The 27,775-nt window shown below is 41.5% G+C and overlaps 1 protein-coding gene across 23 annotated transcripts in view; it reads right to left on the bottom strand.

Annotated features, from left to right (window-relative positions):
- The window catches only part of ARVCF (ARVCF delta catenin family member), a 279,202-nt gene that overhangs the window by 96,291 nt on the left and 155,136 nt on the right, over positions 1-27,775 (bottom strand). For 10 of the 23 annotated variants that reach the window (XM_030500611.1, XM_030500609.1, XM_030500610.1 and 7 more), the window contains one exon: positions 6,645-6,683. The exons of the other annotated variants lie outside the window; for them this stretch is intronic. In XM_030500611.1, the coding sequence (XP_030356471.1) occupies positions 6,645-6,683 (39 nt within the window). The remainder of the gene's footprint in view (positions 1-6,644; positions 6,684-27,775) is intronic. 23 annotated transcript variants of the gene reach the window in all.

Raw genomic sequence — 27,775 nt, 5'->3', positions numbered from 1 at the left:
AAGGAAGGAGCTTTCATTTTCAGGTAAGGGCCAATATTAACGAAAACTATGACAATAAGCCTCAGGCAATCATCTCAGTCAAATGGAACATGGACAGCCTTCAAAGATAACACATGCTGGACCACCAGAGGTGATATAAACAGGCACTACTTCAATTTCTACGGAAACCACAAAGTAACTCAGGCTACAGAATCAATCAACGAAAATAAGGCTTCTGAAATCCTAAAGAAAATCACTCCTTCAGTGCACAGAACTTAATCGTTATGGCAAACAACTTATGACACACACTGAATCCTTTATGGCAGCATTCATATATCACATTGTGTCTTCTGCCCACAGCTTCAGAAGGGAAACTAGTTCTTCGGACAAATACATTAATGCCTTCACATTTTTCTTGAAGATACTATATTTTAACTGCAACTCTCTTCTCCCCACCCCACAAGTAAAGCTTCCCTCTAAACAGAAGAATTTACACAGTACTGCAATACAGTAAAGACTCACAGCTTCTATTCACCTTCATGCAACCCCAGCCTTCCCAACAGCAAAGAAACCAGTTACACATAGAGATTATTCTTCCATTACACCTTGTCCCTGTAAACCCCCCTTTCATATCCAAGGCATAAAACGCCAAAACTGCTTCAAGGTGGGACCTTCTCACTCCTCCCACACATGTATGTACATACAAACATATCTCATCCATCATCCTCATTTCCAGCTGCCTCTTGAAATGACTGCATGAATTTACATCTCTTCATTCCCCTCTAGATTCTTCAGCATCAAAGTCTGCTTTGTGATAATAAACCTGAGGAGATGGAAGGTGGAAAGACATATTTTGCTCTTTAAGCTTTTGCAAAACTTTTCTTTGGGAAAGAAAGAAAAAAAAAAAAGCCTCCCTTTGTATTCATACTGCCTGTGAGCAAAGGAAACCTTAGAAGCTGGGCACTTAAACATGAGCAAATTGCAAACTAGAGCATATTGACTTTAAATGAGCACTGTGCTAGTTTTTATCCTCTGGGTGCTTCTAAAATGAAGATTCAGGGAGATAAAGATCTGCATTCCTACAAGAGAAAACTATTGTTAGCAACAGATTGTCCTAAGCATTAGAAAGAATAAAAGCTTGCAAAGTTCAAGGCAGATATTCCACCAAAGACAACTAACCAGACTGCATCTTCTTGTGTCTTCCTTATTATGTGAGCTACTGTACGAGGAATGCAGTGAGCAGAGAGGACAGCTATCATCCAGTTTACTCCCTGAATTAGCTTAAGGAGGTGGTTCTTTGATCTCCAAAACCAGTACTTTCTCCACATCCCTAACCTAAGAGTTGTCATGAGCTAACACTAATGTAGAAAAGATGCAAAGGTTTTGTTATCTTGTTTTTGGTTTCCATCATTAAGGATTTTAGGTCATCATAAATTACAGAAAATGGGACACATTACACCTCTCAAGCACCTTCTCTGTGCTTAGCTTTTAAGTCAGTATTTAGGACGCTCTTTTGCTAAATACATGTCAGCATCTCCGATGCCAAACATTTGGGAGGTAAGCATAATTATTCAAAGTAAAACACAAGTTGCCAGATAGAGCTGGAACATGACACCCTAATGAATAATCCTACCAGCAGTTCCCTGCCTGACAGAGGTAGGTAATGCCAGTTCAGAACACACACTCATTCATTTGCCTTGCTGGGGGCTTTCAAAGCAAAAGCAACCAGACAATTCCTCTTTTCTTATCACAATGGACAAGAGCCTGTGCTCCTTCTCCTGCTGTCAAACAAGAGGGTGCCCCCCAGCACAAGACGGATCTGCCATGCCACAGCAATCATGGTCATCATCTGAGCATTCGGGAAGACCAAATCTAAAGAGAGCTTCTTTCCATTCCTTTTCAGCGGGAGACAGGATCCTCGAGTCCCTGCAGGTGGGCTCCCTCCTCCTCCAGGGACCCTCCCTTTGAAACATTCGGGCCTCAACAGCCAGACTAGAGAAATTGTCTCAGAAAGAACATCAAGGGTCTGCAGCTCCCTAGGGGACATGGCACTCAGGGGGGTCCTTTGGATAGCCAGGAAGGGGCCTCGCTGGCTGGGACCCAATTCCAGAGCACCCGGGCTAGGTGACGAGGGCAGATGCGAAATGGCAGCCAGGCCCAATCACGAGGCAATATCACGGGGATGAGGAAGGCTCAAGGTCAGCCTGGGAAGCAAATTTGCTTAGGTCAGGTTAGGATCAGGGTAGTCAGTCTGCAGGTTGGGGTCTGGATCAATGGGCCATGCGGAGGTATGGCTGTAGCTTGGCTGGAGACCAGTACTCCAGCATAGCATACGCATGGACTGAGGGCCAGGGCTGAGCTTAAATAGAACTCCCAGGTGTCTGGGCAGAAGCCCACCGTGAAGCTGGCCAGGGCCACTGAGGTCTATTAATGCCCTCAGGGCCCCACAGCCTCTCTAAAAGGGCAGCAGGAGTTATCTTACAATAAACACACATTTTGAGGTGATAACCCTCCCTTCCCCCCTATTACTAAGCATTATCTACAAGGTCTCTTTCAAATAATAACCTTTGGCTCCTTCCAAAACACCACAAAATTATGTGAACAGATTCCAATCCAGTTATTGCATACAGTGTCAGTAGTCATGGCTTTTCTCCCTGCTTTTTTGAGTACCAAATGAATCCTATCCTGTTGATCTGTGATTGCATCTCCAGCATTGCTATTTAAAAAGCAAAACAACAATCAATTTATCCCCAGCCTGTAAAAGTTAAGTGCAGATGAAACAGCTACAAACCTTGTAAAATAAGCAAGAATCATAAAATAACAGTAATTCTTGTTTTGTTAAAAACCAAGAGTGATATACCATTTAGGGCACATCTCCTAGGGCTTATTTTGCATTAGAAAACTACAGCTTCTATAATCATCACCATTTCATTTCCTAGAGTTATATTTCCACCAAAGTAGCAATTTTATATCTTTTTAAATTAAAGAATAACCTCCCCCCCAGGAGGATCAGACATCCTACTTTAAGACAGTAAACAAAGTTCTTTATTCTCTGTCTATGAAACAATTTAAAATAGTCTGGAAAGAATATAAAATTGGAGGAGATTATTACTTCCACTAAAACAGTCCCTCTTCAAAAACACTAAAACCATGTACATCAAATCACCATTCTCCCAGAGATACCCTTTGTTCAGTAGATTGCAATGCAGGATATTCAAGGCTACTGCTTACTCCAGGCTACTGTCAGATACCAAATTTGAAGGTTTTTGCAGAGCACAAAGGCTGGATTCTATACCAATGGACATATTTGTCCTCAGCTGACCCCAGCGCAGACAAAGCTCAAGTATATCAACTCTTGTGAAAGACACTACAAGTCTGGATATAATTAATGGCATTGGACAACAATGCTAACTGAATTAAATCTGGAATCTCTCTCCTCCTCCTACTCGTTGTTTAAATTACTTATTAAAGCTTCAGCCTCTGAAAAGCATGAGATTATGTGTAAGAGCAAAGCAGGCAAACATTGGTTTTGTCAGAATCAAGTCTCAGGCTGATGTACTGCTCTACTGGTCTCCTTCCAACTTAGGTCTGCACTTCCAGCCCAGTCATGTCCTCAAGCTGTTATTTGCTGTAGGCATGTGGAAAAGAAAGAAAGATAAAAAAGACAAGTCTTCCAAAACAACACAAAAAAATTTTACATAGAGATCTGCATCAGACTGGTATCCCAATGGGACATCATAAAGGAAGAAAGTCACTAGTGGAATTTGTTGAACTTGGTGTATTTGCAGCAGACCTTTCCCCAGTAAAAGATCCAGCTTCCCAGCAGCTGAATGCTCTCAAATCAAATTTGATTACTATCACACCCTTCTGCCTTTTCAGAGCCCCACTTCCTTCACCACAGCCTGAAGATCCCTACGATGCTCTCTGCCCTGGATTTGTCCAGAGATCTTTCTGTGCACCTCAGCAGCGCAACAGCTGCAATCTATGTTAACCAGCACATGCACATCACTGAGCCTGTATCATCTGAAAGGCAGCTGTACAGGAGACAGCCTTACTCTTTTTAAATCATGCTTTTGGAACAGAGAAATAGATAAGCCCTCACATACCTCCCTGCTTGCACTACTGCAAGGCGGGACACCTTCTGGAAGAACATGGAGGCCTTATGTTCAAGGACTGCTGCACTTCTCCAGTTCAAAATGCACAGCAAGGTCCTGGTCTTCAGCACCAAGCACGGGTGGTGTCACACCTATCACACTCTTCACAACCAGAGGAACCTCTGCTGCACAGTTGGGATCAAACGATGGCACAACCAGGCAAAATGGCTCCAAAACAATGAAAAACGCACAGCCTGTCCTGAAACCTAGGCAAGATACGGCACTAGAAGAAGAGTTTCTAAGATAGACAATGATCTTAAGATGGAATACATAAATATCTTCTTTGCTGTAGATAAACTGATTTCCACTTAGTGAGCCTACTTCCCTGATTAAATGTCATATGAAACAAAATATGGGGTTTTTAAAATATAAATATATATTTATATGTATATATACAATGGATTCAGCTCACTTCAGTATGAACCCAAACACATTAACCTATGACAAGCTTCAGCCTCCCTGCTGGAGCTCCCACATAAGCTCTACCCTAAGGCTGGTCAGTTCAGAACATAAGGGAAATGTTAGCCCTCAATGAAAGCAGGCAGTCCTGGCATGGGGTACCAGAATGAACTCAGCCACATACCACAATGCACTAACTGTTTCCTGAACACTTACACACTTCCTTTGTCCTTTAGAAACACACACGACAAGCAACTAACAAATGATGCCAAGAGCTTTTAAAGCACCAAGGTTAAAAAGGAACATTTCAGCAACTGAAAAAAACCCCTCAACTACAGAAGTTTTGAAAAGCCACAAAGAGCAGCTTTTTTTGCAAGCAGGCATGGTAATTCACCATCTGAAGGCATCACACCTTTCAGGGGTAGCGAGAGGCGGAGGTGAAGGAGAAGGAATCAAAACCCAGACAAGGCCTGTAGTAGTAATATTCATCTCTCAAGTACTGCAGGACATACTGGGGTTCTGTTCAGCCACGCGGTAACTGCCCATCAACAGGAAAATCTACAGTGCTTGCCCAGTGGTCAACAAAGAGGGCTTTTATGCTATTTTAAACAATCTGAAGTGTCTCAGTTAATGGAAGACCGGGCAATTGGCCCTCAACTATTTCTAATTGACTGGAATGATGGATGAAGCTAAAGGGAAAGCTGACCCACTGAACTTTTCCATACAAAGCTAGAAAACTGAAGGAGATTGTAAACAGTTTATAAGAACGAGAAATGGGAGAGGCAGAATCCCAGAGGCTTTGCTCCTCTCAACCTGCTGCTGTTTCAGACGAAGGAAAACAAAGAACTTCAATTCAGAGCAACAAACAACAAAAAATACATGGGAAGGCCTAAACAAATAAGGTATTTTTCCCATGCTCTCCTCCCCTTTCTCCAGTAGCTACTTAGCTCTGCCATGCAAAGCTGGTCCTTTGAATCAGAAAGGGCAATTTGTCACTTTGACAAGGCCTCTCTCAGCGCTCTATATTGCCTTGCCCTGCTTTTCAGATTGACTGGGTGTTAACCAAAGATGCCAGGACATTACACCTCAGTCAACTTCAACAGATGTGATAATACATACTTAAAACTGAGTGAGGACATGCATCTTCCAGGTAGGGAAATGGACAGATTCAAATTCACAGCATCTTAGTGACGTATCTAAATGTACAATAACTTAATTCTTCCTCTTTAGTCAAAAAGAAGAATAGGAGCTTCAGGAAGCAGGATTTTGCACAGATTAAATCACTTCCCTGAACACATCCAGCTCTTGCCACCGATTCTGCAGGGAAATAACATCACTTCAAAAAAGCACAAAAGCTGGGGGATGAATCCAGGCATCAGGGCCCCGATGTAAGAAGTGGCAGAGCCCAGAACTGGACCAGGGTATCACAATTCATCATTCAGTCCCTTAGTCACCAGCTGTTTTTCTCCCCCAGTGGTTAAGCAAGAGTAAGTAAAGTAATAAAGTAAGTAATAAAATAGCAAAGTAGTAAAATAGAAACCTAAGCCATTATTTTTAATATCAAAATGATATAGGCAAAAAAAAGAAAGGACTCCTGGCACACTCAGCGTTAGGACTAGCCCTGTTTCTCTTAGCTGTCAACAGCATGGCTAGTGTTTATCTGGAAAGTTTGCCCGCTAAGAAACCATATCAAATGAGCAGGAAGTGACTGTTTCTCACCAAGATTTGTACAGAGTTCACTGTGATTTGCCAAACTACCTCCCAAAGGCAAACACAATGCAAATCTGCATGCCTAATCTTTGACCAAACCCAGAACAGATCTGACTTGTTTCCTCTCTGGACTCTTTCAGATGAACTAACAAAGGCTAAATAAGGGAGACTTTTAGTGGACTGAGGTAACATCATGGATTACAATTTTCCAGCAAGCTTTTTCCTTCATCTCCACCTGCTACCTCTACAATGCTGGCAATTAAGGGTGGTGTGGGATGACTCATTTGTACATTCCTTTCTGCAAGACAGGCATTCAGCTTTCATTTCTTCTTGGCCCCACAGGGTTTGGGTCATAAATTAAACTGATGCATGTATTACTAGATATCAAGCCCACAGACTTACATGCACATAGGAGTCAGAAGTACAAGCTAGGTCCTTCATCTAAAACAAAAAAAACAGCCGTCAGTTTGGCAGATTACAGCAGCAAGTTTCTTTGTGCAGTCCATGTGTCCCACACTCTCCCCCAGCCGCTTACACAGATCACTAGTGTGTTAAACCCAAACCTGCCAGACCCAGCCTGTCAGTTCTAGGCTAACGCATGCACGCCTACTTGTGCTGCTACAAAACTACCTTAGAGAACAGCTTTTTAACTTCAAGGCAGATGTAAAACCATATCTGCATACTTCGAATTATGACCCAAGAGTGGAACACTGTTTGCGTGTCCTAGCAGCCATATCACATCAGTGTTAAATTAACTAATCTCCTCACCCACGCACAATCTTGCCTGTAGATCTGAACTACACAACAAAAATGCATTTTGTGGCAAAACACACCACCACAACAAAAGAGGAAATAAAAAAAAGTTTTTATAATCTTGAGGGAGACAGAATAAACAGATCACTGATGAATTTTTAAGCCTTCATTCCAAGAAAGCTGTTTCTTAAATAAATTATTTCTCATTCTAGGGAATACAAAGTGATTGACAATAAATCTAATCATCCATCTCATGAGGAATGTGCTTGCCAATGTCTCTCGCTATTAAGCGCCAAAGCAGGTTTGCTTGGCACCAAGAGAGCAGGACTGCTTCAGTCCAAATGGCTCCCCAAGAGATCACCCATCTTAAATCACATTCTACTTTTCCCTCTGCATCTTTCCCCCTTCCCTCCCATCCTATCCCCACACCAAGAGCCACTGTCTAAACAACACATAGCAGGAATCTGTGAGCAGCCTCTAGCAGGGGCCCGGCTCTTAATGTTATGTAAGCCCAGAGACCAAAAATGTGACAGCAAGAAAGAAACTGTGCGGGAGGTCTCTGGATAACTGCAAGACCATTTGAACACCAAAAGGCACAAACAAGCCAACAAAGTCAGAGGCTGCTTCATCTGCTGTAAATCTTCCAAATGGAAGAGATTCCAGCAGAAAGACAATTTTCCCAAGCACGACGCAGTTACCATGTTATTTCAGCTACCCAAGAGACTTCACAAATGGCTTTTTTTCCCCAGTAGTCTGTTTACTTCACACATTCTGTTTATTTCCTAAGACTGACCTTACAACCCCTACTTGTACATGGACAGTCCTCACGCAGACTTGACAGACAGCAGGTAGACTTGCTACGGCAGCGTTAAACTAGCAATAAACAGTAGAAAGAGAAGGAAAAAAAAAGGAAAAAGGAAAGAGAACACTTGAATATGTTGGAAAATGCTGACTAAGAACATTTCATCATCTCCATTTAGCATTTGCATGATCACTACTGGCACAACTGTTCAGCTCTCGTATCCACAGTTGTGGAAGGATGTGGATACACTGCAGCGGGCTCAGAGCACAGCTAACAGAACAGCCAAGCAGAAGGATCAGAAAGGTCTCTCATCCAGCCCTAAGGTCCAAGCTATTAACCTCAAAGAGAAGGTCAAGGGGTGATTTGATTACAGTTCAAGTGCCTAAAGGTGTAACAGAAAGCTGATAGAGAATCCTTCAGCCTCACAGATAAAGATTTAACTAGTCCCAATGTCAGGAAGCTTAGGGCTGACAACACACACACATATTTTAGTCTAATTTTAATCAATTATTCAGTGGTACAAGTAAAATTTTGCTAATCAACTGGTTTGCTAACCAGTGCTAAAATTTTGCTAACCACTTAGCAGGTTGAACCTGCTTGGTTGTTTGGTTTAAGAAACATGTTCCTATTTAATCAGAAACCTGATAACAGAAATGTGCTTGTGTGCATGCACACAACTACTCCTACTTGGCTGCTATGCTACCCCAAAGATGTTTTAGTCGAAGAACAAATCATTTAAAGCTTGTGAAGGGCTCCCCCCAGCAAATTATACTTCAATATAATAAAGAGATTTTTGTCACCCAGGGAAAGGGCTAGTGAAAGTTCCCTGCTCAGTGTTGGTTTTGGCTTAAGGAGTTCCTCTGCTCCCACCAGTGAGCAATGGTGAATCCCCTTCTCAGCTGGGCCAGCAGTACTTCAAGTAAGGCCATTTATGCAGGCACTGTCACCTAGAAAATTTATGGGAAACTACTGGGTCCATTCAGTGTATAGTAAGAATGCTAAATATCGACAGTCAAGCCATTTAGCAAGGACTGCTATTACTGCTGTCCTTGCTACTGTACTGCTATTACATGATGAGTATGAATCTCTGAAAGGAAAAGTCATTTAAGCTGAGGTGGAAGTTGCTTGCCCAGAGGTAAATATCTTCACTAGTAAAATAAAATAGCTCTCAATTTCTCAGTTAAATGTGTCTGGCTTTATTTCATTTTACATCAGCTCTGGCTAAGTGCTTGGTGGAAATATCCATCTGACTGTGACCATTCCTACTGGCACTGTGTAGGCAGTCAGCGCTTCTGGATTAAAGTATTTGAATTGTAAAATCCAATTGCATTTGTCAATCAACCAATTATTTACATAGTATCTTTTTTATTATTATTTCTGATGTGCTTTTGTTTGGCACTTCACAATGGAATTCAAATATGATAAAGACAAGACGCAGGCCTAGAGCCAGCAATCTAAGTCACTTACAAACAGGCTCTCAGAGAGCTTTTCAGAGAGCCATTTCTCAATTAAACACACAGAGATAACAACAAGAGATCATACAGGGTGAAATTAAGGACTTGGTATTAATGAGCATCAGACAGAAAACTAGCTTCATGCTCTGAATGCTGTACTTCGCTACAGCTGGCAAGACAAGCTGCAAGATTGCTGTTTCAACCCAGGGACAGGACAGCTGTGTTTTACTCCCTTTCCTTGTGGTGCTTTTCTGCCAGGAAAGGGAATCTTTAATTTTTCCAGAGGAGCCCTGCCAAGCTGAGGCTGCAAATAGGAAACAGTGTGTCAGTAAGCTTCTAGCCAGCTTGCTCATACCCTAGCCAGAACTCTTCGAAGCACCTAATTCCCTACACGCACGCTGGCAACAGCGACCACCTTGCTTTCATGCAAACCAGCCTCCTGTTTTAGGCTCCCTTTGTTATGTAGCACTGTGCAGGACATACCGTTTTCATCTGTTCTGGCAGAGTATGTGGCATCCAGGTACCCAGCCTTCTCTCCTTCATACAAAAGGAATAGCTTCCACGAGACCCACCTCCACTACTGAAATTTTGGCAGAAATAGACTGCTTCTTACCATGAAACTCCCTAAGTGCATTAGAGGAACAAAGTTCTCCGTAAAGCATTAGCAGCCCTTGTATCATCTATACACACCGCTGTCTTTCTCAGAGTTCAAATGAAGCTGCTTTATTTTTCTTCCAGCTCCTCACAAAGAATCAACAGCCAGTCATCCCACCCACCTTTTTTGAAACAGTTGGACAGACTCAATCAGTACAAATTTAGCAGCAGCAAGATTTGTACCCTGAGCAGTGCTGGAAACATCCTCAGAAACACACACTAGCAGGGTTAAGCCTCCTTCGGTTTCCAGCTTTTGGGTTCACCCTGTTGCTAAGCAAAGAATGGTGCTTTTAATCCCTTTCCTGAGACCCCAGCAGCACAAAAGTATCTCCAAAAAGGTGCTGCTCAACCCATGAGCCGGGTTTGCTGATCTGGACTAACCCAACATTCATGATATTCTTAACAAACGAAGATGTTCTCAAGAACAGTCCGACAGAAATCCCTAATACCCCAAAGCTCGACTTGTTAAATCAGAGAGTACAATAGTTACAGATAAAATGTCATCATGGAAGAGAATTAGTTTGGTAGAAAGTTGGAAAAGCAATGCTGGGATCCAGGAGCACACCAGAAAAAGATAGGCAGAGGAGAAATGCATTATAAAATGCACGAAGTCTGTCGAGGGAGGGGAAAGACAAAACAATAAAGCATGGCAGGGAAAGGGGAGAAAAAAAAATGAGAAAAGACAGAATCCATACAGAGGAAGAGTAACTGTCATTTGAAAGCCAAATCAGTGGCTTTGGTAGTGGTAGGAAAAGGGAAGGAGGGGGGGAAGTATGAGAGAAATACTTCAGTCTTCAATTTCATCCTATTAACACTGCTTTAGTTCACCGTATAAATCTTTTGATGAATAGTAGCTCTCTCCACACATGGCAGTATATTAAGATTCTTTTTTAAGGCTTTCCAAACAATACAGTGTCATTCTTTGGCTTTTTATGTGGTTTGCCTAGACTATGTTTTTGTTACTAAGCTCTCATTAGATGTGTATCTTGTACTGGTACTTACTGACAGGGAAGAGATTCTAAAATGCAAGAAACCTGAACACAAGCCCAGCATTTGGTTTTACACAAGTGAACACTCACAAGCAACAGCACAATGTCTTGCTTTGCTACTTAGCAATACTTCTGTATACCTTCAGGATGAACTGATTTTGCCTAAAATGTTCCATAGCAGCACGTGAGCAATTCATTTAGGAAAGGACAGAAAGGGGTTTTTTTGAGACTCTCCCAAAGAGCACAACTCCAGATGCATTACGACCCATCTCCCACAGCACGAACTCACGTGCCAGCCACACCATATCCACCCTCCCAGCACCTAACACATGAGCTCCAGATTAGGGAGTACTGCCCTGAGCCACAAATACTGGAGACGTGCAAGAACAACATGAGGATGGAGCCAAATTAATAAATCTTGCTTACAAGGGATGACAGTTAGCACGTCAGGAAGAGCAAATGTACCAATCTAGCTATCTGGGTGGAAGACAAAGATATCCATCTGAACAGCAAATTCTGTCAAACACCAATGAATGCTTCACACCCCACAGGCAGAAAACTAGCCTGATTCTACACTTAATTCAATTATCCATGTCAACAGTGGCCAAACACAAGTTTTACAGCTTCCCCCATTTATCAGTTCACACATGCAGAAATTAAATCAATTTCTGAATAAGGAATCATTAGCAACTCTGATCACTAAAGAAAAACCCAGGAAAATGTTTTTGCCAAACAGTTTAAAGGGAGCACAGCTCCATTTAGAAAATTAAATGAAACATAAGGATAACTGTATCATTCACTTAACAAAAGCCAACCAACATATTGTAACAGGATCTTCGCATACACCTAAAATGCGTTTGGAAACCCAGAAAAGATACCGGATAACGTGTTCTGTATAACCTCAGCAGTAGACGTTACAGCTATTATTAATCCTAGCTTTGTAAACCTTGTAGACTTAATCCATTGTGCTTTTGGATCCATAATATTTTGCAAAGCACTGCAGTTTGCTGGCTTATAAACACACCCCACCAGCTCGCTGGGTAGAAAGATTTCTGCTGACTTCATGTATCATTTCAGTTGCACTCATCAGGGATTAATAATTTTCCCTGCTAAGGATACAGGCTGCAAGTACTAAGAAGGAAAGGCTATGCATATGCCTGAAAACGACTGGTAACATTTTGATAGGTGATATTTGACTATACCACTTCAAACATTAAATATAAATTCTACTAATGAAAAAGAGGGTCCTTCATTAACAACTAAAAAGCACGTAAACAACCCAGAAGTGACTGAATACTGCACAGCACTAGAGAACCGAATCACGTTCTGAAATAACCAAATAATTCCTTATTTATTGACTATTCACTTTTTATAGGTGTTTTCAGGGTTTTCCTTGAGAAAGGTAAACAGCAACTGCTCTATTATACTAACTTATACATGACTGCAGATATTAAAACATTAACAAAAGATTCTTTATTCTCAACTAATTCATCTCAAAAATCTGAAACTTTTTGACAAGCTGCTGAAGTAAGTCCTCCTCTAACCCAGATACTGCTGCTCTTTAGCAGACAAAACATTTAAACTCTACTTTCTCCAACCCACTACGAGCAGCCGTGATTGTATCAAAGTGGCACAACTCTGAAGGTACACTGTTGTGCCGGGGAAGGCACAACACAAAGCTACTACTGGGGAACAGACCTCTTCATACAGTATTTCTGTCCAGCCTCCATTCATTCTGCCAGTTTACAAAAGAGGAAAACAGTCAGATTCACAATTAATTTTATCTGCAAGAGAAGGTCAAGCTGTCCCATCATAAAAATGTATTGAAAATCCCCAAAGAAAAGCTGACGGCAAAAGCCATATAAATACATATGGTGAACAAGCGCTGAAGAGGCACTTCACTACTTCTTCTGTGAAGTTCAATCAGGACATTTAAATCTCAAATCTTTTGGAAATTTTACTGCTTTTTAAAAGACGTAATTAATAAAATAGCTTTGTCATCATAAATGCATTTTATATCAATAACTTGTCCAAGAGGAAGCAAGATCAGATAAGCCTCTGTATTCTCTGCAGACTTTCATGAAGAAATTTCTCCATTTTTCACAGATGCACACATACCACAAGAAATAAGATCATTTTTTAATGAAGAGTACTTCATGTAATAAGAAGAAACCAAAAATAATGGGAGGCTAACTTAAGCATTTCTGGTTCAGTCCGCTACCAGTAAGGTCACATCTCAGCACACTGCCAACTCTGAAGCACTGCTACATTTCGCTATGAAGGTGATTTTCCATCATAGGTTATTTGCATTCCAATAATAGGCTTCTATCTTTATACTCAGCAGGAAGTAAAGCAAATATCAATACAAATCCACATAATTAGTCTAATGGAATTTTACACAGCTAAAAAAAAACTCCTTCAGAACAAATCACTGAGTGAATTGCTTCAAGAACATTACCTTCACACCTGCAGTAACACCACAGCAGAAGAAACCATCAGTGACATCCACTGCTTATAGCATTAAGCAGCATTTTGCAGTTTCAGCAGTCAAGAAAGTTCAAATGGTCAGTATCAAGTATCTTTTGTAAGCCATTTTGATCTTGTTACTACTAAAAAAGTTTCAGAAGGGAAATAATTTATTGTCAGGATCAAGTGGAGAGATTTTAAGATGGTGACTTTCCATCACCATACTACAACACAAGCAGTAGTTTAATGTTCTCTCTCTTAGAGCTATATGATCTTGATGACAGACCAATGGCCTTTTTTCTAAAAGATGATAAACTGAATGGAGGCTTGTAATTCAGCTGAATTGCCCTGCATTGTCTATTAACTATCCAGTCTACAATGCTCAGGTCAGTGCAGTACCACATACAGATGCAAATGAAGCTGTTTCATATTAACAGGAAAACACTGACAATACACCACCCATTCATGCAGCAGCCCTTTATTGCAAGAGTATGTATATGCTTCAAGACATAAACCAGCTATATTGAGAGACAGTAATTTCACATGCACACCCCCAGTGAAGTGTGCTCAAAACACAGAGACCACAGACCTCCGGGAGCTGGCTGGACTCAGCTGAGCACACCACAGGGCAATGGTGAAAACCGGCATGTGTTGAGATCAGTTATATGTGAGAACGCTGGTGGCTGAGAGACAGCTTAAGCATTAAGTGCAGTCTGCTTTTCTGAAAGCCTGGCAGCAGTAGTCTAGAGGAGGCAGCCCCCGGCCTATCAAGAGAAATAACAAGTGACAATTCAGGAAAGCATGTGCACTGTCCGTTCATGCATGCATGCAGTCTTGGGCCAAACAGTGGATGTGCTAAAAGGTTTTCCCCAGAGGAAAAGTGTTTATTAATTAGTATCTACTGAATTAATTGGTTCCCCATATTCTCTGCTGTGCTTCTAAAACTGCAGCTCTTATCAATACTGCTGAAAGGTGTCAGGTGTGGTGATTGCCCAGGAAGTTCATCAGGACACTTCAGTCCATGACAAAAGAATAATTGTTTTAATTTTTAACAAATTCAAAGTGTGTCCATCTATGTAGAAATCATAGAAAATGCAGTTAAAATCTCTAACCCATAATCACTTAAAAAAACCCCAACACATGCTCTTACTTCGGACACGAGTGTGGCATATAGCAGAAAAACAGAAGGAAGATGCTGATCTGAGACCATCAGCTCATGTACTGGCCTATTGCCTGCAGTAACCTTGATGTTCCTTTCACATACTGACTGTTATACTCCTTACACCAACCTACTCCTAGAAGCTGGTGGCCACTACTACCAAACTAATCTTTAAATCCACCATCTCCTCTCCTCCTACTCCCTTTCATCAGTGCAGGAGAGGTATTTTTGGATTCTGATTACATCTGGCACAACTCTACAGTGACATCATTTTTCCAATGTTATCAATCTCACTGAGAGACTTTAATCATCACACATCAGTGTCAGCTGGCAGGGTCTGCAACTCTGATCATTCCTGGTATAAGCAGTCATCCTTCAGCAGCCTGTCTAAGCCCCAGCTCCCTTCATCCGTGAAGCAGTAGAAGATGGCTGCCCCAGCTCCCTTTCAGAAATACTCTAAAATCAACATCTATAGTAGAAAAGTACCGTTGCAGTTAAATTAAAATGCTGTGTTCAAAAGTTTTACTACCAGTACACCACCACATTGCCTCCTGCAAGCAGAAAAAGCCAAAAGACTGGTCATTTGACCATTGTTTACACAGAAATTGCTCCTGCAACACCAGAAAGGTCTAGAGTGCAGTTATAACACCACACTCAAGACCTCAAGAAAATGAAGCTGAAAACAACCTAGCTGTAGAACTTCAATAAGACAATTCCGCTGCAGGAAATGGCTGAAGCACGCCACAAAAGAAACATTTATCAATATACACAGGTGTGATTGTAATGTGTTCAAAACTAGCTTCCTACAGAGGAAGATGCCACAAGGTCAGGCTGGTAGGAAACAGAACGGGCTGTACAGAAGCTTAAAATCACATTCCTAATTCAGAGGCCTTGCTAATAATAGTTTCTTTACAAGTACATAATAACTAGAACAAAAATGAAAGCTGCCTTCAGAGAATAATATTTGCTGTGAAGCAAGTTGCAAATGAGAGTCAGCAGGCTCTGCACTACCTGACTGGCAAACATATTTTCATTTTATACTTGGCATATGACAAGCAAGACTTTTGAAGTGATCCATATAAAACATTAGTGCACATGCAGTGGTTAGGAAACACAGCAAATGAAAAAGGTGGGAAGACTCCTCCTATACGGGAGAGTTGTCACTAGAGAATTTGCAACATGCTACATAGAACTAGGTAAAGCACTTCATCTTTCTGAGAGATAGCAAATCTCTCTTAAAGCTATGAACCGCTCCTCTTTAATTCAGAATATCTGCCCCATCCAATCATTAAATCCTTTGACATTTCATCTAGGAAGGAGGTATTTCTCTCCAGATGCTAGTAAAGAAGCAAACGACAACAAAAATGATAAATGTTCAGTTTTCAGCCACTCTGATAAAGCACAAGCCTACATAAAGGATTTGAAGAAGCTGTAAACCACAGTACCCACAACATCGTGTCAATATAAATCTCAGTAACCACCCTTGTGTACAGACTGAGCTGCTCTTAGAGGCACCTATTTGCTCTTCAAGGATTCAGGCTTGAGGGAATCTTTCCCATGCACTTCATTTTGTTTTGGTTCACTACCCTGCATGCAAATATGGAGACTTCATAACACATTTGCTGTCCACCTGGAAGACATTAACGAATAATTTCCAAGCAAATCAAATATAGACAGCTTTTGGGATTTCCTCTGTTTCTTCATTGCTTGCTCTGAAAAACAGAAACAACATGTAATATCCAACTAGATATTAAAAAATTGCAGTATTTTTCAGTCTCAGCACAAAAGCTGGGGAGCCGAAGGTTTAATAAAAAAAAAACCAAAAAACAACCCATGGATTAGGAGAAATTATTTCAAGTATGTGAAGTGCATGCCAGATCAAATGCTGTCTTCTGTCATAAGAGGTAACCATTATACAGTGGACTAATTTGAAAACATTATTTAACTGGATTTTCTATAAATCAGAGTAGGTTAAAAGTTGTGAAGATGTGATTTGTACTGCCAGCTTCACCCCAGGAGCACAGACACAGAGATCCATGCTGAAGGAAGCTCCGTATGCAGAGACAGTTCAGTTGGTGGTGAAAGACTCACATCACCACTGACTCCCTGCCCAGTCCTATGAAAGATGTCATATTCGTTCTTTCATGTCTGCAGTGCAGCTCAGGGGAACAGTTAAACACAGCCCAAAAGGCAACCGACAACAGCAGCCACACACGCTCACTTCATTAAGCACCAGCTCAGACCCTTACAGACAGCTCTTGCTCTAGAGGTATTTCAGAGGAGCTAATTCAAGGGGGCCACAAGAAGCTAATGCATCTCAACTGCCACAACATGAAAGCATCTGACAAAGGGAGGGGGGAAATAACAATTAGGGATTAGGAAAAGCGAAAAAGCCACAGCTACATTTTAATTTGTCTATAAATCCATGGTCTGTGTACTCCGTGGAACCAAGCCATTTGATTTACATTTACTTCACCTATCAGTCTCTTGGAAAGAAAAATACTGTTCAGGTTTTTTAAGACAGAGTTAAAAGGAACTTCCTGCAAAGATCTCCCCAGCCAAAAAGCACTAGTGACTTCTTGCAAGATATAAATATACCAAAAACTCTCAAAAAGTTTCTGACTCCAACTTTTGCTTTCACAGTACAGGCTGTCAGATGAATTCGCGATGTCTTTTGTAGTTGTACACTACCTGGAGGCTGACTACAGGAGATACAGCTACAGCTTCTCAGTGTAACTCCCAATGCAAATACTTTGTCCTGAAGGAAAAACAATGCTCTTTTGAAATAAAATTAAACCCTTGGTAAAGCAGAGCAATTACTCTGGAGTGAAGCCACCTTTAATAATAACAAAATCCATGCAAGGACAACTGTAATGTATAAAATTCACACTGAAATAGACTACACAGACCAACACAGCTATCCTAACGTGCTTGTCCAAATTCACAGGGTTTTTTTCCCCTAGTATAAAGGCTTGCAATAGGAATTCAGGAGAATATTTTGGAAAATCTTTACACAATGTGCTTAAATGCTTTGCTTCCTGTCTGAAATTTGCCTCCTGATGAAGCAATCCACAATGACAAATGACAACAGCGTTTTTCCCATCCAGTTACCATTCTGGATCTCTGAGCTGTTCTGGGAACAGTGGGAAGTAACAGTCTTAGCAAAAATAGTTGGATGACCAAGGAATGCAAAGTACCAAATGGCTGGACTGTTTTAGTAAGGAAAGGCCAGATGAACATGCACACATATCACACAAAATAAGACAGGGAAATGAAATTGCCTTGGCTGATCTGATTTACCGTTGCTGAAAAACAATTCACAGCTATGGGTTTACTAATAACCTTCTCCCAGGATAGGCTTTGTATGGCAGCTGCATTTTGATTCTCTGGTAACACCTTTAAAAAGAAAGCCAAACCACACAGAGTATATACAGCAGTATCCACTCCCAGTACTGTTCAGGGCAGCCACAGTCAACTTCCTGAGTCTTCTTTCCTTTGTTCTTTAAAAAAGGAAAAAATGAGGGGAAAAGATCTCGTCTGTGACATACCTTAAAGTGTCAGAAACTCGGTCAGCTTTTGCAGTAATCTGAATCTCTCCCCTGAATCCCCTTGCATTTTCACACAACATACATGAGTCCTTGCCCAGATAGGCTGCTGTATTGCAAACAGATAAAGAGAAAACCTGCAGAATTGAGGTCAGGGGTTTTACACCACTGGTAACTGCTATTCTTTTTTCTGGGAGAGGCAGTGGAACTACATGTGGTGTGTGTAAAGAATGAAAGCTAAAGCAAAACAGCTTGCAGTTTGTTAAATTATCTGTACTAAGAAGCATAAAAGCACCAACATATAAAGAGACTATTAGATTCGGTTAAGACAACCTACACTGATCAGGAAAAGACATTTAGAATACTGCCAGAAGGCCCAGCATGAAAGATCTCCAGTTTAGGATCCAGTCACCAGGTATGAAGTATCTGGAGTCCTACAACTGACCAGAGGTTATGAGAAGAACCCATGAGCATTCTAGTGTAAGCAACTCTGCTGAGTGATGGCTCAGGCCTAAAAACAAGTTGAGGGAAAAGAAAGGGCAGCTCGGAGAATGGCAAAAACGTAGACCAACATCTGTGTGCAGTCTAATGGCACCTGGCACACTGCGTTACAGGCATTATCTAATTAGACAGTAAGTCATATATCTACACTTGATGAACTGACGATCTCTCCTACTGTATCAAAGAACCTGAGAATTTTCTGACATTTAAGAAAACCAAGAAAGTATTTTCAGAAGATGCGTGCCAGTCTCTGATGTTCCCCCTCTAAAGGGAGCACACCACTGTGCCGTCTTCCCAGTGAAAGCCACACCGCATTTTCTGTTTGTGTTTATTCAAACACAAAAAATCCTTTTTGCTAGGGCGCAGCTAATGGTAGAATGAACTACCTCACTGATCTAAATAAAGTCAGCTCTAAAACTTGCAATAACCATTTAAGTGCCTACGTTGTTAATTATTTCACCGTTTAACTAATTCATTATGAGCATCTAAATAATAAGCTTGTTCAGCATAAGCTGAGATCAGAGACATTGAAGACACCCGCTCAGACTACCTAACCTTCTGCTCTTTGGGGTCTGTCCCATGCAGCCTCAACCCAGCAGCTTTACTGGGTTCTAGCCCCCTTGAGACTGTTCAATTATTCCACAGCTCAATACAGCACAGCTTTGTGAAAGCTTCTTCTGTCTCTTAACATCAGTTTCTCTATAGCCTTTGTGTGGACTTTTGGGATGGTTACCTCCAGTTTTCCAATTTTGTTTCAGGAAAAAAGGTCACCTTCCCGCATCAACAAGGACAACATTCCCCAAGGCAGAGAACATGTGAATTGCTATGTTATTAATCCACTTTCCTTTTCCTCACCTGTTGCTTCTGAAGTCATTACTTTGCATACAGCTGCAACAACTGTTCCTCTGAAAAATCAGGATTTCTATAAATATATAGTAGAGCTCACTTAGGAAACAAAGGCAACACACCTTCAAGAGGGCATGAGGAATTGCATCTGTACCTCCCACATGCTCTCAATTATATTCTCAATCCACACCCTTTCAAAAAGGCATAGCATTTGTGATTTAAGAAAAAAAGTGCATTTCACCTTTCTATGCTTCATTTCAGCTTGGCATTTATATAGCTCAGAAGGTAATTACACCTTTTCTGGCAATTTTAACATATGATTAAGTGCACCTCAAATAGGGGATCTTTCACCTTTCCAGGAGATGGTAATTGAAGTTAGCACATGTACTGGCCTAAGAGGGTCTATTAGCAGTTCAAATACTGTTCTCGCCCACTCCTGAGGAGTGATCTGATATTCAGGCAGAGTGCAGTAGCTGTAACCTTGGAGAAAGATAAAAACAGGGCAGTAACTGTGAGCCTTTTACCGTGTGGACAAGCCCATGACGACTTCACTCCAAGTGGCAAAACACAATGGAACAAATCAAAACAAAGCTGCAGCCATGCCCGAGTTCCTACTAAGGGAGTGGTGTTTTCCTCAAGTATTCCCAAACAGCGGCCAGTGTGGGTGGGTCTGGGGAGTCAAAGTCTTCAGTACAAACTGTTTATTTAAATAAACTCCTTTTAACTGCCTTTCCTCGCATTGCAGTTCTTAGCCATTGAATCACTTGTGCTCTAAGGGGTGAAAACTGTGATTGCAATTACAGCACAGTAACTCACACTAATCTCTATTTCTGAAATAAAAGCTTCTTAACTAATAACGAAATCATTAAAAAGCAGTGAAACTGATTTTCCATTTAGCAATAGTATACAACTGCCAAATGGGTTACTCTTGACTGTTTACTGAGCACCTGAACTGATGCCGATCATTACTTCCAGCAGGCACTAGGGATGCTAACCTGAAGATTTAACATGGGAGACAAAACCTGATATTGTAATATTGCCACAAAAATACAATTGTACAACGTATGCAAGCTTTATATGAAACCATATGCTCTTAGAAATCACAGTCATTTGGGCGTGAGGGAGCAAACCCACTTAGATCTAGTCAAATACTGTTAGAGACAACCAGGGCGAATTTACACAGCACACCAAATGCCAATTAAAAATGTTAAACACAAGCCAACCATCTTGGTCTGTAAATTTTTGCCTCCCAGCTGCTGTGTAGGCACATTATTTAGAGCAGCTGTGTTATTAAAAAACAGCTCTTATGCACACACACAATTCTATGCAGACCTTTGACCTTGCAGCGAAGGACTTAGCGTATGTTCAGGCCAGCAGAATCTACTTGACTAGCGTCCCAGATTCAGCACCGAGAGGAAAATACATCTCCAGCAGAACTCTATTAAATGAATGTGGCTTGGAGCTGAGAGCCAAGTCTGCCTCACCCAGCCAATGCACAATTAAGTATCAGGCGAGCAAAATGTTGGAAGGAAGATAAATTTCTCAATTGAATGTTATAAACCAGGATAAATAAACCACAGCAACAAGGGGCATCTCTGAATTATAACTCCATCAGAGTTAGGCCATAGATTCTCAGGCATTTCACAAAACCCAGAAAAAAATGCAATCAATTCCCATCTGCAGATGGGCAGCCACACACTGAATGCTACACCAACAGCAGTTGTTAGAGTCAAGCTCTTCCCTCTTGACCCACTCTTGTACTCCAGGAACCATTCTTACCTTTCCGGAAACTAATTTTTCACGAATTTGTGGGATTTACCTTCAGTCTATTTCTTAACACCTCATTTAAAAGATCTTTTAGCAACCTCAAACAGCCTAACTCAGGCCAATACCACAGCAGCTACCCTAAAATGAAAAGCCCAGCCTCAGAAGGAAGCTTAGTGATGTAGGACACCTTTCCTCAGGAAACCTCATTTAGCTATCACCTATAGTAGCATGTCTCAGGCACAGCTCTGCTAAATCCATGTCATCACAACAGCACAAATGAAGGAACACATTACTTCTGCTAGGATAAAGCCATCAGAAAGAAAACAAAAGCCAGAGGAAAAAAAAACACCCCCAAATCCAACTGGAAGCTTTTATGATTTTTTTCTTGAGTGTTATACTACTCTCCCACACCTCTGAAATGGTTCAGGAGCTCACACAAGCACATTCAAACAGACGTATCTGAAAAGACAGAAGCATATAACAGAGTTTATCCTGGAGGCACAAAACAGAACTGGGTCAGAAAACTGGGTAACATTTGACTTGCTCAGGCCAACACAATCAGGCAAAAAATGAAGTTTGGATTGGATTATGGCCACGCTGGCTTGCAGCAGTTATCTCCTACACTGACTTGTAGGTACTAAATGCCTTGAGCAATGACACTATCATGTTCCACATTTTGAAGAGGACGTGCTTGGTTTCATCCCTTCGCGTCTGCACACCCACAGCGTCCCTTCTTCACCCACCAGCAAAGAGTAAAAACCTCTCATAACCTTTTCCTGAGCTTAACTAAAAATCACCTGGTAATACCTGCCAACAGAAGCAAGAGCAGAGCAGACAAATGCTCTCCTAGAGCAGGCACCTGAAGCTCCTCTCCTGCAGCACCCGAGTGTGCCCATGCAGGTATTGCCACCTGTGTTACAGCACACACTGCACACGAGAGGAGCCCCGAGCTTCCTGCTTCTCGCCATTAAATCGATTCATTTTGAATACCACAAGTATCTAAATAGAAGATGACTTTCCAGAATGATTAACCCTGCACTGGTTTACCTATTCCAGAATGTACAGTGCTTCTCTGCTGCTAGAAAAAAGTCACGGGATAGAGATTTTCATGTCTGTTCCTACCCACTGTGTCTCTGTAATGGGCTTTCTAGTCCCTGTCTTCCCCCCCCCTTCATTTTTCTCTCTCACACAAGGAAATGAGGCCAGATTTTTTCCCCCAAATTGTTCAATCAAGACAGCTGTATAGAGAAAAAGAAAGCAATGGGAGGGTAGCAGAAGTAGATAAACACAGAGGTGAAAGCACAAGGGTGGGACCCTGCTGGGAGCCAGCGTAAGAGCTATTAACACCACGCAGTGAAAACCATGTTTAGACAAACCCTGAGGATACACATCTGGATGGTATTGACAGGAGTAACCTTGCTACAAAGTAGGCACAGCAACGGCTCTCCAATACTGCAGGAGGGATCTCAAGCAAATAAAGGCCCTGTTTTCATTCATATTGCGTAACTTAAAATAATTAAACCACCTTCCAATAACATTTTACAATTCACAATTACCACCTTTCTATGTCCTGAGAAGTTCAAAATCAGCATTAATTTTAAAAGCTACTTATTTCATAGAAGAAGAAACTAAGGCACAGACTATCAACAGATTATCCCTCCATGTTTCAGTGCCTTCAGGTATGCTGTGCTTATGCAACACAGTTGTCAGCAAGTAAGTCTCAAGTGCATCACTGTCTAGCAGACTCTGGTCCCTCCCATCATCCAAAGGGAGACTCTAGTTCTTTAACTTTTCAGCCACTGAAGAGTTAGACTGATATTCTTTTTGTGCAGCAGATTTTGAGAAATTGTCCCACAAATGGAAGGCTGCCTCTGGAACTCATTTATCAGGAATTTCAGCAATGCTCCACACAGATGTTGCATATCACTGTGGCTCTGCTAAAATGCAAAATGTTGTTGGACTCAATATGAAGGATTAACTCCGCAGGACTTAAACTGCAGACTCCCATGAATATTGACAGCAACTCCCTCTCATGGCACTGAGAATATACTGGCATTAAACAGTGAAACAAACAAGGCAAAAAACTCTACAGTCCTCTGAAGTTCACTAGCATGATTTGTCTGCATAGGGCCTTGAAGCCTTTCCTCATTTTCTCCTCTTCCCTTCATACTTCTTTTTCTTTCCATTTAGCTACAATTCAGCTGGTTTTGCTAAACTTTTACTCAGCACTCCCCATGCCAAAAGCACTTGCTGTCCTCAGTATCTAGTAAATTTTCTTAAACTCTCGACATCAGGTACCATTTCTATAGCTGTTCTAATCTCCCTTCAGTATTTTCAAACCATATTCTCTCTCTGCTGCTTTATATGCCATCCTACCTTAGCATCTGATGCCCAACATCAGTCTCCTTCAGTACGTGCCTGAAGCACTCAGCCTCCCATTTAGTAACTCTGAAAGCCAGCTTTCGACCAATACATCAGCATGAGCCATTTCTTCCTCCCCTTTCACAACAACAACCTTTTACAACCATCCAAATACAATTCACAGAGCTCTGACCTCGGAGTTTTTACTGCCAGCCCCCTTCGATCAAAGGCCAAAAGAAACCATCTATTATTAGTCCCTACCACCTGCTTCTGTCCATTCTTAGCACACCTTGGGTCTACTTCAACACTGTCTTCTAGGGATTGCCTCATTTTAAGACAAGCATAGGAAGGAGGGATGCTGAGGGGGACATGAGACTCCACCAGTGGCATAAAGGAAGAGCCTGGGGGAACAGGGATGTACAGCAACTAACCCAATGTATCCATCAACAAATACATATGTTTATCTTCTTTACTAGAAGCTTTATGGCCTGTGAGTGTTCAAGTTCAGGTTATTTGTAGAGACCGTTCCAATTCCACAAAGCCTAACCTCAATTTTTCCTGAAGTTGCTCTATTAATAGCAGCTTCTTTTCTCCTGGGAAATATCAACACAATCATCTCTCAGATTCTTTAATATGGGCTAAACACAAAGTAAGGCAAAAAGCAAACAACAAAGGAGACAACAATCCAGCTTAGAGAAGTTCTTATAGTTGACAAACAAGTGAAACTCCATATCTACAAAGGTAATCAAATTATTTCAGAAACACTCTGTCCCACATTTCTAATTCCTACGTAGTGAGAGGATTAAAATCCTGCAGTTTCAATCTCAACACTAATATTAACTTTTCACGTATTTTCTCTTCTTGCAAATCATCCACATGGGTTTTAAAAACCCTTTTCTCGGAAAAAGTCGGGAAGTTCTCCTCTAGTCTCCAAACTGAAAGGCCAGCTCTACATACATCCATCAGTCAAATCTCAGACCCTAGCCTACTGCTTTATGCTGACATGAAGAAAAGCGTGGCTGTGGTAACAAGTTACCAAAGCCTAAGGAATTCTCCCAGTCAAATGAACATGAGTCTCTGCTAGATGAAGCAGCTGGAAAAACACAGCATCAGCTCTGTAGATCTTCTAGGCTTACAGCCAGATTTCGACTGCCTGTTGTACACCACACTTACTTACACCCCTCCTTCTCTGAAGTCTCTTCTTTTGTAGCTCCCCATCTCCACTCCTGCCTTTACTTTATAGTGGATCCTTCTGGGAGAAAACTATTTTTTCTTCTTTGCATCCCTGCTGCTGATTTCTGTGTTAATTAATCAATAGTGTGGCTCACTATAAGCAATCATTTCTCGTTTACTACGCAGCTCGCCATGGCACTGGTCTCGCCATCTGCTGTGCTGGTGAGGCTGGCTTGTGCAACAGGATCTGCTGGCAGGCTGCAAGGCAGGCAGCCAAAAAGCTGCTGGCCTAACATCATCATCATCCTTCTCCGTTAAAAATACCACATCCTTCTCCCACAAAAACAGAGCAACTGTTCAACAACAGAGCCATCCAAATCACTCTACTGCCTTAGAATAAAGATATATTGCAAGCTTTGAAACAAAATGGGTTTGCATTTGAAGGGTGTCAGGGTTACCTACAGAAACCTACCCAAGTATTTCCCTGCGTTGCTGGAAAGCCAGGCACAGAACAGCAGTCAGTCTGACAGACTAAAAGCCCAGTACCAGTTATCTACAGCAAAAAGACATTTTGTTGGTCAAAAGGGTGGCTTTACAAATAAGTTATTTATGTAGTGGGTTGAATGATACTCATAAAATGTTTTTGATTTGATGCGGATTAAGTAAGTCACTAGGTAGCCCTAGGTTTACTGGGTTAAGTTTTTACAAGTTTTTCTATTTGTTTGACATTTTCAAAAGCACCTGAGTTCTGCTGACACCCAGTATTTCTCCCACCCGTGTAAGCAGATGCACTTCTGGGAAGAACACAATCCTCTACAGTACAAAACCATCATTTTGCTTGTAATAAGCAAACAAAGAAGCATTACAGTAAGAGAGATTTCATCTCCTATGTGCAGGAAAGCATGAATAGGGGGAACCATGGTCTGAGGAGGTGATAAAGATGAAGCAAAGCATTTTGGAACCAGCAGCATACAGTGACTTGTATGCACAAGCAAACGCATGGCTGGCACCCAGCAGCGTGACCGTGAGAATGGCTCATGCTTCAGCCAGCTTCTGTATGAACACATCCACCACCACTTACTGAAATACAATAACCTTTTGATGCTCTCAACCCCGTAGGGGCCAGATTCCTCAATATGGCAATGTAAAAAGAGTACAGAGGACAGTTACATGAACATGGCTGCATCAAGATGATGCAATATGAAAATTGTATATGCTGGATGTTTTGTCCTACAGTAACACAAAGTATTTTCCATCAGGACAAGGACAGTCTTTCAGTAGCAGAGTAAAATTTCAAGGGAAAAAATGTTTTTAAGTTTCTGAAGAGAAAAAAAGAATAGCATTTACACATATTCCTTTGAAAAAGGACATTTTGTAATTTCAAGCCAAAGTGTATCAGTCTATCATGGTGAGAGAAGAGGAAGGAAAGGGGAAAACAGTTTAATTTGCCCTGCTCATCTGAAGGTGCTCAAGTGAGCCTTTCAGCAACCTCATAAAAATGCACCTGAGAGACAGAAAATAATTTGGGATGCATTTAGAATTTACTGACTTGGCCTGGTCATACATTTGAAAACGTTATCTTGCTGTTGGTATGTCAAGTGGGGAAAATAAAATTCAAGCTTTTCTGTGGAAACTGGCAGGCTCACTTTTAAATGGAGCTTAAACCCAGACCAAACCAAAAAATCTCTGACCTCTCTTTGGAAAACACACCTCCGAATTAGCCATATTTCCTCTAAAGTACTTACTTGAACAAGAAATGTGTTCCAAACTACTCCTGATGGTAGACATGAGATTGAGCACTTCAGTGCTAGCCACCCATCCTTTCCTCCTGCAGTTCAACGCAGTCAGTGGAAGCTTCACTTACAGGAGAAGCTTTGTTTCAGACCTACCTACTGAAAGAAACGTACTATTTCCTGATCTTCCTACGTCAGTTTGACTCTGCCTCGTTCGTTACCTCGCTCTTGAAAAAAGCCCATATTTTGCTTGGGGATGAGGAAGGAGATATTTACTGGGGGAGGTGGGGGTGGTTTAAGCCAAGAAGAGCTTATAAATCATGGATGCATTATCTCTGGCTTTCCATTATGCAACAGTTCACACTTTCCCCATCCTCTCCCATCACACAGCCAGGACGCTGGCAACTTTCTCACCACGACTTTTGCAATGATGGCTTTGCATGGCAAGGGACCATGTCACTAGCTGCCATTGAAAAGTTATCCACACCTCTACGGGGAGGCCAGTACTCACTTGAATTACTTATAACTCTGGTGTATCTGTAGAAGAGCTTCAAAACCTAAACCATAAGTTCTCTCAGGGCTCAAGTGAAGAAATTATATTAAGGGACATAAAATGCTTCACTTTCTTTGTGCCTCTTTAACTCTTCAAACTTAGGTCAACTTCTCTTCTTGACCTGGGTCATTTCTGAACCCCCAGGTTGCCAACACAGCACACCAACCACCACACACGAGTAGATCCCAATCTGGAGAGAAGATAAGGGTACAGGAAAACCCAGACACACTGTTCTAGTCTCTCAATTACTCTATGTCTGGAGTAATTAATCTAAATTTGGTTGTGTTTCAAGAGAAACAAACTAGAACACCCAGTGGCTTTTTGTTTTTATTTAGTTTTGAATATACTTGTGAGAAGGGGCAGGGAAGAAGCCTCGTGCTGCAGCAGGAAGCTTTCTGCCTTAGAGCTAAAGCAACCCAGCCACTTACAAAAAAATAAATGCAGCAGAGAACGAAACCAGCCAAAAGCTCCTGAAATCGATCAAGCAGAGGGTCTCCTTGCACCTCACCTCTTGATTAAGGAAGAGGTTTGAGATGCTTCAAAAGGTACAGAATTTATTGAAAAGCCACCACCTCAGCATTGATAACAGAACAGCAAAGCCTGCTCGGATTCAGTGCTGAAAGATACCAACCTCAGCGGCCTGTCCCCAGAGGATTATCTTTGTAGCCTCCTATTCAACGCTGTTTACCACACCACAGCACACATTTCAGCTGCTAATTCAACTCTCCAGTCAAAACAGGCAAGAGAAGTGAATGGATCATCTCTCCCCAGACCTTG

This window comes from Strigops habroptila, chromosome 11, assembly GCF_004027225.2.
Source record: "Strigops habroptila isolate Jane chromosome 11, bStrHab1.2.pri, whole genome shotgun sequence".
In the NCBI taxonomy this organism is placed as follows: domain Eukaryota; kingdom Metazoa; phylum Chordata; class Aves; order Psittaciformes; family Psittacidae; genus Strigops; species Strigops habroptila.
Note: the sequence above shows the minus strand (reverse complement) of the source record. Positions and strands in the feature narration are given on the sequence as shown.